This window comes from Callospermophilus lateralis, chromosome 11, assembly GCF_048772815.1.
Source record: "Callospermophilus lateralis isolate mCalLat2 chromosome 11, mCalLat2.hap1, whole genome shotgun sequence".
NCBI classification, from domain to species: domain Eukaryota; kingdom Metazoa; phylum Chordata; class Mammalia; order Rodentia; family Sciuridae; genus Callospermophilus; species Callospermophilus lateralis.
This window is the reverse complement of record NC_135315.1, coordinates 43,630,415-43,645,564: the sequence shown is the minus strand read 5'-3', so window position 1 is coordinate 43,645,564 and position 15,150 is coordinate 43,630,415. Positions and strand designations below refer to the sequence as shown.

General features: G+C 40.2%; 1 protein-coding gene and 1 non-coding gene across 5 annotated transcripts in view; both read right to left on the bottom strand.

The window, feature by feature from the left end:
- Positions 1-9,767: 9,767 nt before the first annotated feature.
- Positions 9,768-15,150, bottom strand: part of Gosr1 (golgi SNAP receptor complex member 1) — a 45,623-nt gene continuing 40,240 nt past the window's right edge. For all 4 annotated transcript variants that reach the window (XM_076869875.1, XM_076869876.1, XM_076869878.1 and 1 more), the window contains exon 9: positions 9,768-13,601. In XM_076869875.1, coding sequence (XP_076725990.1) covers positions 13,477-13,601 — 125 coding nt within the window. In that variant the 3' untranslated portion in view covers positions 9,768-13,476. The remainder of the gene's footprint in view (positions 13,602-15,150) is intronic.
- On the bottom strand, positions 12,377-12,449 carry Trnam-cau (transfer RNA methionine (anticodon CAU)). The gene has a single exon. It is a non-coding gene; the product is annotated as a tRNA-Met (tRNA).

Genomic DNA, 15,150 nt, shown 5'->3' with positions numbered 1-15,150 from the left:
CTGTTTCTGTGGCTCATCAGCCATCTGGTAGAAGCTTCAGTGAAAGGCTGAGTTTTCAATCTAATCTTTTGGAGAGAGGCAGAATACTCCTTCCTTCAAATATCAGCATTTTTTTTTTTTTTTTTTTTTTGTACCAGGGATTGAACTTAAGGGCACTTACCCACTGAGCCACATCCCCAGACCTTTTAAATTTTTTATTTAGAGACAAGGTCTCACTAGGTTGTGTACAGCCTCTTTCTCTCAGTTGCTGAGGCTAGTTTTGAACCTGCGATCCTCCTGCCTCAGCCTCCCAGACTGCTGGGATTACAGGCATATGTCACTGTACCTGGCTCATATCAGCATTTTTGAATTAACTTCTTGTGACTCTGGCACAGCCAGGCGAGAAGTGACCTTTGAGAGCAGCTTGTGGCCTGGAGATATTCAGCACCAAGGCCAGCGCCACACGTGCAGCTGAAAGCCAAACAGCTATAAAGCAGAGGTTCTTCAACACTGGCTGCATGTTGGAATCACTTAGACAGCTTAACACACACACACACACACACACACACACACACACACACACACTCACACATACACACACATATACCTTTAAAATATATATATACCTTTAAATGTGTGTGTGTGTGTGTGTGTGTGTGTGTGTGTGTGTGTGTGTGTATTTTAGCGCCCTGGCTCCACTCTAGTCTAATTGTATCAGAAGTTCTGGGAATAAGTTCCAGCACTCTTCCCAGTATGTTTTAAATGCCAAAATTAAGCAGGTGATTGTAATATGCAACAAAGATTAGGAAAAACCGCAGTAATGAATCCAAATAGGAAGTGGAGTGTCCCAAATATAGGCAGCACCAGGGGACCATGAGACGATGAGTTTAAAATGCAACTTGAGGGAGAGGTCATTTAGTTCTGCCTGTTCCGTTCTGCCTCCATGACACAATTCCTGGCCCACTCTAAATGGGTGAATGCTGATCTCTCCAACCTGGGGTCATCCTGACCTCTCTTCCTAGGACGTCCAGAAATTCAGGAAACAATTAAACATCCCTCTTGGCAAACTGGAGAGCACTACTGGGTCTTCAACCCATAAAACAATCCCCAAACCATGACTCAGAAAGAAATCCTGAGGTTTTAGCCTTAGTAGTCTGGGAATTGGCAGAATGTATCCTGCCTTCAAAATTTTAGAAAAGAAAACCAAGTGTTGCTTGGTTATTTATAATGAGATAAAAATAAGAAATTACTGTATAGTTAAAAAAAACACATAGGGTATTGGTTATATTTGAACTGTTAATCAGGGGTTGGGCATCTGCATGATGAAATTCAATGTGGCCACTGCAAAGCCTGTTGCATATGAAGATTAATGACATGGGAAGTTGTGCCTGTGTGTAGTGGCACCCGTTTTCTCCACAGAAAAGTCTTAACTGGGCCTCTCCAGAAATCTTCACCATGGCAGATTTTAGGACTGTCAGCAAAAGAGTCTCTGCAAAAGAGTCCATTGTAGATAAACTTTTTATTTCCATGTTGCCCTGTCTTACTTGGCCACTGGCCGGGAATATATCAGCACTCCCCCTTACTAGTTTTTCACAAATGTATCCAGTATAGTAGTTTGTAGAAATGTGTAAACAAGGCCTCTGGCCTTGAGCTGTCTATATTTTAAAGATAAGTTACCAATTGGGCTCCATGGTAACAGCTGGCAGGGGGAGGAAAGAAAGGGGAGAAGAAGCTCTCCCCTTCTCAGGTGTTGTCCTTGAAGGGTTAATTTGCCCAGAACAGTGAAAGAAAAAGCTGCTTTTATGTGAACTTCTGCAGACCGTGAACTTCTGATCCCCTCCCCTTACATGCTGGGTATAAAACTCTGAAACTACCTGAACTCGGGGTTCAGAGGATTGATTGATTACAGCAAAATCTGTGCCCTTTGAACCTGGCTGCAGCCAAATAAAACTGTTTCCTGCTATGTTCTGTGCCTTACCTTGTCTGTCCCTACATCATGTGCATAACATGAAAAAATCTGGTCACAAGACAGTATACACCATATTATCTCCCAGTTTTACATAAAACATTCATGTGTTTAGACATTTTTTATTTTTCGGTACTGGGGATTGAACCCAGGGCACGTAACCACTGAGGCACATCCCCAGTCATTGTTTATATTTTATTTAGAGTTATAGTCTCACCCACCAAGTTGCTTAGGGCCTCACTAAGTGAGTGGCTTTGAGCTCACTATCCTCCTATCTCAGCCTCCCAAACCACTGGGATTATAGGCATGCACTACTGTGCCTGGCTAGACATGTAAAAATGAATAATGCACAGAGTAATAACAGCCATTGTGGAATGCTGGGGGAATAGAACATTTTAATTTTCCTGTGTGATCCATATTTTCTACAATAAACACATGTTAATTTTGCTGTTAAAAAATACTTACTTAAAAAAGCTCATATACTGAACTTTGCCATTTTCAGCAGGGAGTTCTAGGCTGAAATATATACAATTTCCTGTCAATGACATTCAAATTATGACAGCAATATACTTCCCTGAAATAAAGAACTTTTTTTCTAGTATTGTATTGCTGGGGAATAAATTCAGGGCTTTGCATATGCTAGGCAAGCCCTCTACCACTGAACTATATCCCCAGTCCTTTTTATTTTGAGACAGTCTTGCTAAGTTGCCTAGACTGGGCCTCGAACTTACAATCCTCCTGCCTCAGCCTCTTGACTAGCTGGGATTTTGAGTGTGCACCATACACCCAGTCAAGAACTTCTTTAAGGAAAATGCAAGTGTTTACTTAGAATTAAACATCAATTTGGTAGAACGCTGCCTAGCCAATGAATTTTAATTTATGTGAAATTTGTATGAACTGATTAATGGGTTGGATCCCAGAGCAAGACCAGAATAAAGTCACTAAGAAGTCTTGGAAGAGAAAGCATTTCTTGTTAGTCTCCATTGCTTTCTTAAAAGGATATGAACTTGGATGAGGTGCTTACCTGCCCAGGGTCTACAATACCTACAAGCCTACATCACATCCCAGGTGGGAAGCAGAAAGCAAACTGTGAGAAAGAAAATTAATCAAACCTTTGATCCAAGACAGGCTGGGAGAGCCCTTTTTAGATTCTCTTCATGGGTCACCTTCAGTTGAAAAGGGGCAAGAAGTCAGAAAGCTGCTACAGTGTCCACTTAAATAGAAACCCCCAGTTCTGCTTGTCTTAGTGGAGCCATGGCCCAGACGTCATCATTGCCAACTGGGTGCCACCAGAAATGATTGACTATGATGCGATGAGAAACGCTCACAGTTCCATTAATGGTTCGGTGCTCCAATTTCCTACCAGCGTGGAATTTCTGAAGTGCTCTTGGCTAAACAGAACAGTCTCTATCTATCCATTAAGAAATATGCTTTCAATACTGATGTTTTCAAAGCGGCTACTTCGCTTTTTAAAGATGTAATTGAAATGATTGTAAAATGCAGTCTCTGCAGAGTGAAAGATCAAGAGTCTTCCCCACCTAAGACCTGCAGTCTGCTCAGTTCTTTTCATCAGGCAACTGCTCGTGACACTTTCTTGAATATCTTTCCCCCTATTCGACACCCTAAAACAAACTGCTTATTAAAATGGGAGAAGTATTTGAATCAATATTTCACCAAAAAGATAATGCAGATGACAAATACACTCGTGGAAAGATGATCAACATCCTTCATCATTAGGGAAATGCAGATGCAAACCACACAAGAGGTCACTGCGCATCTAATTCAGTGGCTGAAACTCAGAAGACTTACACCAAATGTTGGTTGGGCTGTGAACTGGGACTCATGTAGACTCAATTGCAAAATCAAATACTTAGGAGAATACTTGGCATTTTCTTACAAAGTTAAAAATACATCTGCCAAATGATCCAGTTATTCTTGTAGACATTTACCAAAGATAAAAGGAAATGTGTCTATACCTAGACCTGTGCAGGAACGTTCAGAGCAGCTTCACTTGTCATGGCCCCCAAATGGAATCAACTCAAGAGGGCAACAGCAGAGAAGCAGATGAGAAAATTGTATCCCATTCACACGATGGGACGCCATTCAGCAGTAAAACAGAATGGACTCTTGGGATACAAACAACATGCTTGAATATCAAAATAGTAAAGATAAGTGAAAGAAGCCAGATTCCCTCACCTTGGAAGAGTACATGTTCTATGATTCTACTTATATACTACTCTAGGAGCCGGGTGCAGTGGCCCATGCCTTTCATCCCAGTGGCTTGGGAGGCTAAGATAGGAGGATCTTGAGTTCAAAGTCAGCCTCAATGACTTAGCAAGGCCCTAAACAACTTAGCAAGTCCCTGTCTCTAAATAAAATATTAAAAAGGCTGGGGATATGGCCCCTGAGTTCAATCCTCAGTATCAAAACAAACAAACAAACAAACAAAAACTCTAGAAAATGCAAACCTCTATGAGATTCTTAGAGGTGGAGTCACTTGATCAGGGTTTATGTTCATTTACGACTTCGATAGTTGCTACACAATTGTCCTATGTCTCTCACTGGTTCAAGTCTCACCTCTCTGAAATGGAAAGGATAATTTCTGTATAGGCTGCCAAGCAGCAACGTGAATTCCATGAAAGAGACCTCGTTGAAGATCACTCTTTCACGAGTTGATAGTGCAGTCTGGTTTGCAGTTACTCTTTGCTTCCGAAGTTTTTTTGGTAATAGGGATATCTTGAAATGGGTGTGGATACTTGTGGGTATTGCAGTGCCCTCTTTACCTGACCCATCACCGGACAAGAAAATGGAAAGTTTAGGTGTGTACCACAGGGAGGGGTAGTTAATGAAGAGGCGAGACCTTGTGACAACATTCAATCCCAGGTCGCTGCACTTTAGTTCAGGGCAACTGGATCCTTCCATTTATCTCATTCTCCCTTTTCAATATATATTGAGCACATACTATGTTCATTGTGTGGGGGGATATAAAGAGGAACTAGGACAGCCCCTGCTCACAATGCCCTCATGGGGAGACAGGGAGGTGCCTACTGAATGTAATGGGATGAAATGTTCTGATAGAGTTGAGGGAGCACAAAGGAAATCAGGAGGCAGAGAGGAGGGGAGAGCCAGAGAGTCTTCCCAGAGGAAGAGAAATGGGTTGAATATTTGTGCTTCTCCCTTCAATGTTCATATATTGAAATCCTAACCTCCAACATGATGGTATTAGGAGGTGAGGGCTTGGAGAGGCTACTGGGTTAGATGTGAGGGGCTCCATGAATGGAACAGACAAGAAACTTGCTTTCTGTGTCATTTGTCAGGTGAGTATACAAGAGCTGTCTGCAAACCAGGAAGTGTGGGTCCTCACTAGATATTGTATCTGCCAGCACCTTGAACTACCCAGCCTGTGAGAAATGAATTGTTTTTAGCCCAGTCTAAAGTAATTTGTCCTAGCAGTTCAAACTAAAAAGATACGTGGATCTTAGTCAAAATCGAGGTGAAATTCACATAATATCCAATTAATCATTTAAAATGTATAATTCTCTGGCACTTAGTATAGTCACGGAGTTGTGCAACCAGTGATTCCCAAACATTTACTATCCAAAAAAGAAAACCCTATGCTCATTAAACAGTTTCTTCTGATATTAAATTTTAAAACAAGCAGGAAGCATTTCACAGGCAGGCTTGGAAAGAAGATCCTTCCAGAAAGAGCAAGTTTACAAGTCTTGGACATTAAGTCACCTGGAATGGTGAGAATTGTGTATGTCGTGGGGGTGAAGGAGAGATGGACGAGGCAGCATAGAAGACAGGGCAAGCATAGTGGAGACCAGATGTCCTACAGGCAGCATACACTGGTCAAGGGTGTAAGGAGGAACCAGGACTCATTTGAATCATCTCCATTCCCAGAGGGACATTGCCAACTTTAACATGAATTCAGTTTGAGCCAGGATTTCTCAACCTTGGCATTACTGACATTTTGGGCTGGATAATCCTTTACTGCAGGGGCTGTCTTGTGCACTATAGGATATTTACAGCTTTTCTGGCCTCCACCTACTAAATACTAGTAGCATCTTCTCCACCTCTCCCCATTCTGACAATCCAAGATGTTTCCAGACATTGTCAAATGCCCCTGGGCTCCAGGTGAGACCACTGGAAGAATTCTGACCCAGTACTCCCCAGTTCTAAGGGAAAGATTTAATCATATGGTTCAATCAGAGGCACCCCCTCTGAGCTCTGGGGAGACAGCAGGATACAGGGCAGGACCATCTATATAAAGGCACTGGACTTTGAGCTCATGAAGACAAGAGAATTAGTGTCAACACTTTGTAGCATTTAAAAACAATTCCTTCCTCCATTCACTTGACACACTTGATGCCTACTATGTGTGAGGAACTGAGGACGCCATCACTGATGAGTTAGTGGAGGAATTAATTAGCAGCCTTTTCCTTCTATGCCCACCAAGGAGAGGCCAACATTCTAAAAAAAACAGTGGGTTCTCCTGTGTGTGGGGGGGGGGAGAGGAGGAAGGTGGGAAGACGAGGGAGATGTTGAGCTTCCTGTGAGATGGCAAGTGGTGGGGAGGAGGGGTCACCAGATTGTGCTGGCTGCCTTTGCCCTCCCAGTGCCCCTGTGGGTGGCAGCACCTTGGGGGAAATGGCTATGGGATGGGACAAAGATCTCTAAGTCCAAGGGTGGCAGAGAATGGGAGGGTCTGGAGATTTCAAAGGACTGCACGACTCAGTGAGCGTCTGTGGGATCCAGTGTGAATCTGAGTTCTGCTCCAAATAGTCTGGGACTGTGAAAGACTCTCGGGAGCTTTGCACAACCCAAGAGGCAAAGGGAAGTAGATTCAAGTATGAACAAGGTTGACTTTTTTTTTTTTTTTTTGCAAGCCCAGTAGGGTAGGGGCTCTGAATAAGATTTAAATGACTAAAGAGCTATAGTGACATTTTCTGCATAAAATTCCTATACATGATATAGAGGTGAAGGTTCTCTGGCTCTCACGGATTTGACGTCTGATTGAAAACTTCCCCAGCCCTCACTGCCCATCATTCTTTGAGGACATTCTGAGTAATTCTGCACCATCATTATCTTTTGATTTGATCTCCACAACTGCATAAAGGTGCTAGAGTCCTTTTTGTAGATAGGAAAACAGAATGGTTTAGTAACTTGCCCATGGCCTAAAAGTATCCAGCACTAGAATATAGGATGCCCAACTCTAAGTCTCGTTCTTTCCAGTGCCTCAAGCAGCCCTGCTTATAGATGGGAAAATGGTTAGGCCAAGGGCAGCCAACTGCTATCAGAAGGACCCTGTGATTCTGAACAAGCATTTCATCTGTTACAGGGTTTGTGTCCTCAACTGTAAAAGGAGAAAGCTACTTCAGTAGGCAAAGAGGACTTCATGTGTTTTGTATTAAACAAAGTGGTAGGCAGACATTTTTTTGGCTAACTCTTTGACAGCACACTGCCCTAGATATTAGGGAGCCACCCATAACTGGGACAGTGATGACAGGTTATTTAGGAAGTTAGGTTAATTCACTATGTGTGGGGGTGATGTCAGGTGGGAGGTTAGAGAGGCAGGGTATCCACTCACAGTGGCTGCAACACAGGTAATGAAGAATCCATTTACGTAGGATTCATCTTGTGGGACAGGCAGTGGGGGACAGGGAGAGAAATAGGGAGAGAAATAGGATGAGGTTGAAAAACACAAAGTACTACATTCAGAGATAACTTGTCACTTTCAGGGAAATGACTGTTTATATGTTCCTTGCATTGGATTAAAAGTAACTATATTTATTTGATCCTCCTGCAAGCAATTTACATAAGAGTAGATATTAAAAAAATTTTAAAAGAAATGGACTAGTTAAATGATTGCTTCTTAAAAGCTTTCTCTCTCAAAGGAGGGACACCGAACACTGTAGATCAGGATAATAATAAAGACCATTGTCAGGGGGCAAGAACACCTTCAAGTAATATCTAGTATTCCTCTAAGCAGGAAGTTAGACTTCTCAGCACCCAGTGTTTTCAGCTTTTAAGTATCTTTGTACGATTAATAGTACAAGAGTTTTGCAAGCAAAGCAGTCTGCTGAACTGGGAAATCTTAGCTAAGGCGAGCTGACAGAAAGCATCAGGCCGAAGTGTATTCTTTTCTGCTCCAACTCAGCCACGCAAATTTGTATCTTCAAGAAGGAATAAAATAGGGTTGGGGCTGTGGCTCAGGGGTAGTACACTTACCTGGCATGTGTGAGGCACTGGGTTCGATTCTCAGCACCACATATAAATAAATGAAATAAACATCTATCAACAACTAAAAAGCATTAAAAAAAAAAAAAAAAAAAAAGAAGGAATAAAGTATTTTTCTCCTGGCTTTTGCTTTAGAGAAACAAGAAAAGAATGTCCTAATGGGAAACATCCTCAGCGAGTTTTCCAGCCACATGTTCATTTACTTCTAGGCATTTCTGGTATCAGACAGAAATGCCACACAGCCTTTTATAAGAAAAGGGCAGATCAGTGCTGGGCACAGTAGTGCATGCTTGTGATCTCAGCAGCTTGCAAGGTTGAGGCAGGAGGATCATGAGTTCAAAGCCAGCCTTAACAACTCAGTGAGACCCTAAGCAACTTAGTAAGACCCCGTCTCTAAATAAAAAATAAAGGGCTGAAGATGTGGCTCAGTGGTTAAGCACCCCTGGGTTCAAACCTTGGTACCAAAGGCAGATAAAAAAGGAGTGGCAGCCCTTCAGAAGTACTGCACTTAAAAGGAAAGGCATCAGCTGAGGTGGTGATTGTTCTGAGTCAGGCCTGGCCTCTGTGCTCTCTAGGAATAATTCAGGTTCTATACTAGAGGGTATGAACAGGTGGGTGGGAAATTTGGTTCAAGTTAAAGCAACTTAAAAAAATTTTTCTATGGGGCTTAGGAACACACACCTGTACTCCAGTCGTTAGTGGTATAGCACCCCTGAGTACTGGGAGAAAAACTGGTGGATTGTTCATGATTTTTTTTTTTTTTTGGTACCAGGGATTGAACCCAGGAGTACTTAACCACTAAACCACATCCTCAGCCTCCTCACCCCCTTTTTTGAGACCCCCTTAGCCTCCCCAAGTTGCTTAGGGCTAAATTCTGAGGTTTGCTTTGAACTTGCAATCCTCCTGCCTCAGCCTCCTGAGCTGCTAGGATTATAGGTGTGCACCACCATATCTGGCCACATGATTTTTGAACACTGGGTAATAGTATGTTAGCACCTTTTTTGTTTTATCATGGGCTTTAAGACACCATGAAAAATACTTGTCAATACCAAAGATTTCATAATCACCAGTCCCAAACTGCCTCTGTGGTTATTGTTCTAATACAAACAACTGTAGGCACAACCATTTAGATATTTAATTTATTATTAAATTACATAACAAAGCTTCTTCTATACAGTCAGAAAATGCACATTTAGATGAGAACAAAAATTAAGTACAAATACAATAAAATTGGTTCCAAGAAGCTATTTTAAAAGCAAAAAATTAGAAAGTGCATTTGGAAAAGAACAGATTTTTAAAAATCTGTATTGGCATTTTTCATGAGAAAACATCTTCCATCATAGTAAAGTGTAATTGGAATTGATTTCCCCCCTCTCAAAGAGCAAACAGGATGGAAATGGATGAAATAATTTGATACTAACATCAGATCTTAGGTTAGATACAAAGAAAATGAGAAAGATCCCTTAAGACATGGCTCAGCTTTGTCTCAGCTTTTTACCCAATAAACATTCTTAAAATTTACTTGTTCCTTCCTCATTTTCTTTCTCTCTATGAAACTTTAGGGTATATAGATTTATTAAGGAATAAACAAGATTAGTTTGTTAAGATGATGAAAAGTTATGCATCATTTTGGAGACCAGGCTACATAACTTCTGGTCTAAAAGGAGAATGAAACAGTCATTGTAATCTGAGCAGAATCCATTTGTTCTTTAGTTAGATTTGCCACCAAACTCAGGGTAACACTGGACATGGTCATTTATCCTCAACAGCTTACTTTAATATTACAAGTTAGAAAACTCAAATCAATTTCCAGAAATTATATCTAGCTAATGAGGAAACACAAGTTCCTAAAAGTCATTTCCATCAAGTTGGGATGATTAACAGTGAAACATAAAATTCATGGGCGGGGGGAATGAAAATGTAAGGTACGTCAATTTCACAGGGGCTGAGTTTTGTATCAAAAGGCCTAGTAAATGTCTTTTTATTCTCTTCAGATGTGTTCACAGCCAAAATGAGAGAACTAAGTAAATATTATTTGGCCCCAGGTACAAAAAGTACCCTCAAGGTGTCTCCTCATCTGTCTCCTTTCTCAGGAGTTTACTCGAACGTTTGGTCTGAGTATGGGGCAGTATGGAAAAAGCCATTATCTTAGAAACTGAATTTTAGTAAAAGAAAAGGAATAGTGGAGAAGGAAAGCCCTTTTCAACATTGAAAAAATTAAAAAGTGAGCAATGCAGGTTACAGGGAGTCCTCCAGCATCATTAATAATAACAAAAAGAATGTGGACATTTCCAGGATGGATAATCCGTAGTACTTGGGTATCTGAGCTTGAACTTGAACTTGAGCAATAAGTTAAATATTTTCACTAAGGTCATCAATATACATTAAAAAAAATCTTAAGAAATATGCCATTCTGAACCAGGCATAGTGGCACATGCTTATAATTCCAACTTCTCAGGAGGCCAAGGCAGGAGGACTGCAAGTATGAGACAAGCCTGGGGAACTTAGCAAAACCCCATCTTTTTTAAAAAGGAAAGAAATAAAAGAAAAATACACTGAACATTTTTGCCTTTTTGTTGCCATTGTTTTTCACATTTTTTAATGAAATGAAGTTTTGAATGGTTAGTAAAAAGATCCAAAATGGAAAGACTTATACAAGACAATGGCCAAAGGAGCAAAACCTTCCTAAGAGGCAACATTTCACCGGGACCAGAAATAGGAAATTCCTTCTGACCTCACCTGAGATTGACTGGCTTTAATAAGTAACTAGCTGTTGGCTCCTGACTCTAGCAACTGCCCTGTAAGGAAGACAGCGAAAAGGGGGAGAAAAGCAAGATGACTTAAAAAAAAAAAAAGAAAAGAAAGAAAGAGAGAAAAGTTTAAATGGCATAAGACTGAAATTCAAATCAGCAGTTTCAGGATCCAAATTAAGATCCTTTCTACAAGGAACATATCTCCATTTCCTTTCTGCAAGCGAAGGCAGGAACTGAAGGGGAAGGCAAGAGCACTCTTCTATCCATGTATTCACTCTCCTAGCTACCTGGGGCACCTCACTATGGGTGACAGCACTGGGAGGTTAGTCAGACCCATCTGACACCAACATCTACACCAAACTTTTTCAACTTCCTTGGAAGAACTAGTTTCTTTATTTTCATAAAGAAAATAATCGACATAATTCTTTTACTTCGTATAAGCACAACCGTCCTGGAAAGGCTCCTCAGCCATCAGCTGCAGCAAGCTAGATTAGCTGTGTCTTACTTTTACTCTCACACAATCAACTTTAATGAATGAACCAAGTAATTAGACCAGTAAAAAAGACTGGTAGCATAATTAAATAAATAACTTTATTTATGATACTTCAGATTTTATAAATTCCAACTATATAGCAACCAAGGTCCCACAAATTCTAACTGAGGCACAACCACCAATCAAGGCCCTTTGAAAAATCAAAGATAATAGTTTCAGGGGAGAGAAGTTTTGTTTTCCCAAAAGAGAGTTTAACAAATGAACTTACTTCCCCGATCCTTTAAGGTTCACAATGGGAAAACTTAACTTTCTTTTAAGGGCATCCCCAGTCAATGAACTGATCAGTCAACCCATATTTATAAAAATAAACCCCACAGTTAAGAAAAATATATCAAATGCCCTTCATACCCAGAATGTAATAAAACTTTGACACCAGAATGATAAATCTCTCAGCCAGTCCGATGTTAAATCTACCCACGAGGCAGTTCATCAAGTCCACCTGAACAGCAGCATATACACACCATAGTGAAGAATGACAAGCTAATGTCCTCCTTCCCTGTGGCACAGTCTGAAGATGATATAAACATCATGGTAAATTTCAACGGGGAAGAGCAGCAGCCTTCTCTCAGTAAGGAGTGTAGATGTTAGAAGTCTTTAAACTACCTGGTAGTTCAGTAAGATACATAATGAATTTACAGAAACTGAGAAATGGTTAATCTGGGAAAGAATTCTGGTGAGTAGTTTACATTTCTGTCACTGTCCAGATACGGTAATAGAAGATAGGTGCAGTTAGACAGATTCTGTCACAGGCACCTTTGACAGTGAAATCATTCTCTGGATGTCTGGAAAAGATTAAGAGATTTGGAATGAATAGATTTTCACAGAACACAGAATTCCTGACACATCAGGCAGTAGTTGTTGAACTTTTTTTTTTTTTTTTTTTTTTGGTGGTGCTGGGGATTGAACCCAGGGCTTTTTGCATATGAGGCAAACACCCTACCAACTGAGCTATGTCCCCAGCAGTTGTTGAACTTTTGCTCCTAAGTTGTGGAGCATTTACAAAAGGATTATCTGGATAGTGACTTCTGAATGTCTTTTTGTACTTTGTCGAATAAATCTCACTGAAAATTGAGCAGTGCCCCTGCCTCCAGTTACCAGTGTTAATGCTGACATAATAGGGAAAAATTGGGGGTGTTACAGACATTGGCTATTAGTTTCTCTCTTTCATCATGGTAGAATTAAGGTTTCATTATTTTATAGTAGTAGTTGTAGATTTCATTATCTTGTAGTGGAAGAAAAAAACCCAAAAAAGTAAAGCAACTTACTTTAAAAAAAAAAAAAAGGTCTGTCATTCTCAATGTTTTTCCAGCAATATAGTCAGTGTACTCAGAATTTTAAAAAAGAAAACACAAAAGCTTTTTTGCTGTGTTCTCCATTTCAGACAACCTCAAACATGCTGTTGTTGGCTTATCAGCATCTCAAAAGAGTCTGTGAAAAAATGGAGTTTTCCTTGAATATATATTAAAAAAAACTGGGGACAGAGATAGGAATCTATAGCCCAGATTATCAAGGAAAGACTTGTGATTTCTCATCTTGAGTGTTAGATAAAAGAACAAGAATTATTTTTATTCACAACCTAATCAGGTGGCTGAAAGAAAAGCAGTCTTTGGACGCAGAGAAACCTGGCATTTTGAAGAATCCAGCTGTAAGATCTGGCTTGTCCACAGATTCAGCACTGTCACTGAAGCACGGAAGTTCTGTTTTTGATTGGTTTACTTACCTCGAGGGAGACAAAAGTAACTAAATCCCCCCTTTTTCTTTTTTTTTTTTTTAAACTAAAAAATGGGGAAATGTGTGTTAGAAAAGATAGCACAGAAAAATCTGTGGCTTTAGTACGACCTGACCATGTCACAGAGCCATACTATTAGTTTGAATTCATCTGGTGGTCAGATTAATTGTCAGGACGGTCAACTTCTTCCTACTTTTCCTTATTCCAGATCAGGGCGTGAAAGTGGTGGTCGTCAAGAGTCCATGGAGATGTCCCATCAATGGAAAGCATACAGCAGCAATAGGATAGTGCAGACACCAATCACACCACCTAGGATGAGGGAGTCTCGCCGCTTCCTAAGATTGATCCTCTGGATCAGGCTGTTCACAGCAGGAAAACGATCTTTGGGAAATCTTTATTAAGGTCATATTTGAAAGAAGTCTCTTTGTTGAAAAGTCACAGGAATTGAAATAATAGCCATGAGTGGAGTCCAGAAAGAAGAAATGATGAGAGGAAACAAGGGGGGAATCATACTCAGGGAGTCTTTAGCAAACACATATTCCAAAACTGAGACAAAGGCGCTAAGCACCTCAGTGACACCCTGTCTCTAAATAAAATAGAAAATAGGAGCGGGGAAGTGGCTCAGTGGTCGAGTGCCCTGGAGTTCAATCCCTGGTACCAACAACAATAACAACAGGTCAGGGGAGTACAGTACTGCCAGTCTTATGTCTAACATACAAATGAGAATAATAAAAAGGAAAAAAAAATAGAAAAAGAAAATAATGAGTGTTCTCGTGTACAATGGGATTCCTGCCAAGCTTAGGTCAGGGCAGAAGCTAGTATGGAGGAGCTACCACCTCCCCTCCCTCATCCCACTCCCCACTTTTCCTCTCTCCTGTTGCACCTTGCTGTCTTCTTTCAGGAGACTGGGAAGTTCTGCCTGCGGATTTTGAAGAAAACCTGATCCTTTCTCCACAGAGAAATAACTATTCTTGCATTCAAGCAGCTGATTGAAGCCAATCTTGGGGTCTATATAATTAGATATTTGGTAAATTATTTAAAATTTAAAATTTACTTTACAGCAATATAGGCAGAAAATGGGTTAAAATGCTCTTGTCTATTTAGAGAACATTAAGAAAGATGAGAAATTTTCAATTTGGGGGGTTTTATAATAGTTATATTTTACTTAGTATTTCAACTTATCGTCATACTCTTACTTGTTTGTATGTTGTTGACCAAAGCGCCCAAACTGTTTTGTATTTCTGGCAATGGTTTCTGACAATACAGAGGAATCCTCTTTGTTTATCAGAGGTATTATATCAAGTTCAGGAAAACCAATGACACAACCCACCAAGGCTACTAGAGATCTGGAATAATCCCCGCTCCTTGAGAATTTTTACTGTGTTTTTCGTGTAACAAAATGACTCTGATCATGGATTACATTTATGTACATATATAGTCTACATGCTATATAATCATGTCTTCTAATCCTGAAATTTCTTCAATGTCTATAGAATACATACTATAGGCATTAATGTATTTTTGAATTAAAGAAAAAATACAATTGGAAGAAATGGTTTTAAAGATGTATAAAAGGAAACATGTACTGAAGTCATAAAATCTTTTTTACAAGGTAAAAAATTTCAGAGAGAAAATGCTTAATTTTTTTTTTTAGTTAAATAATGATAAACAAATTCATTGAGATTATGGTATATTTTTGATTTCAGGAAACTGTCTATAGTAGACATAGTTTTTCCCAGTTTACCTTTAGAAATCACCCCTCTTTCCTATAATAATCTAGTTCAGTGCATGTAATAAGGTGGGGCTGACCCTGCCCTCTGCCATCAAGAGTACATATAATGTTGGGTGCAGTGGCACACACCTGTAATCCCAGCGGCTCAGGAGGCTGTGAGGGAGGAGGATCATGGGTTCAAAGCCAGCCTCAGCAATA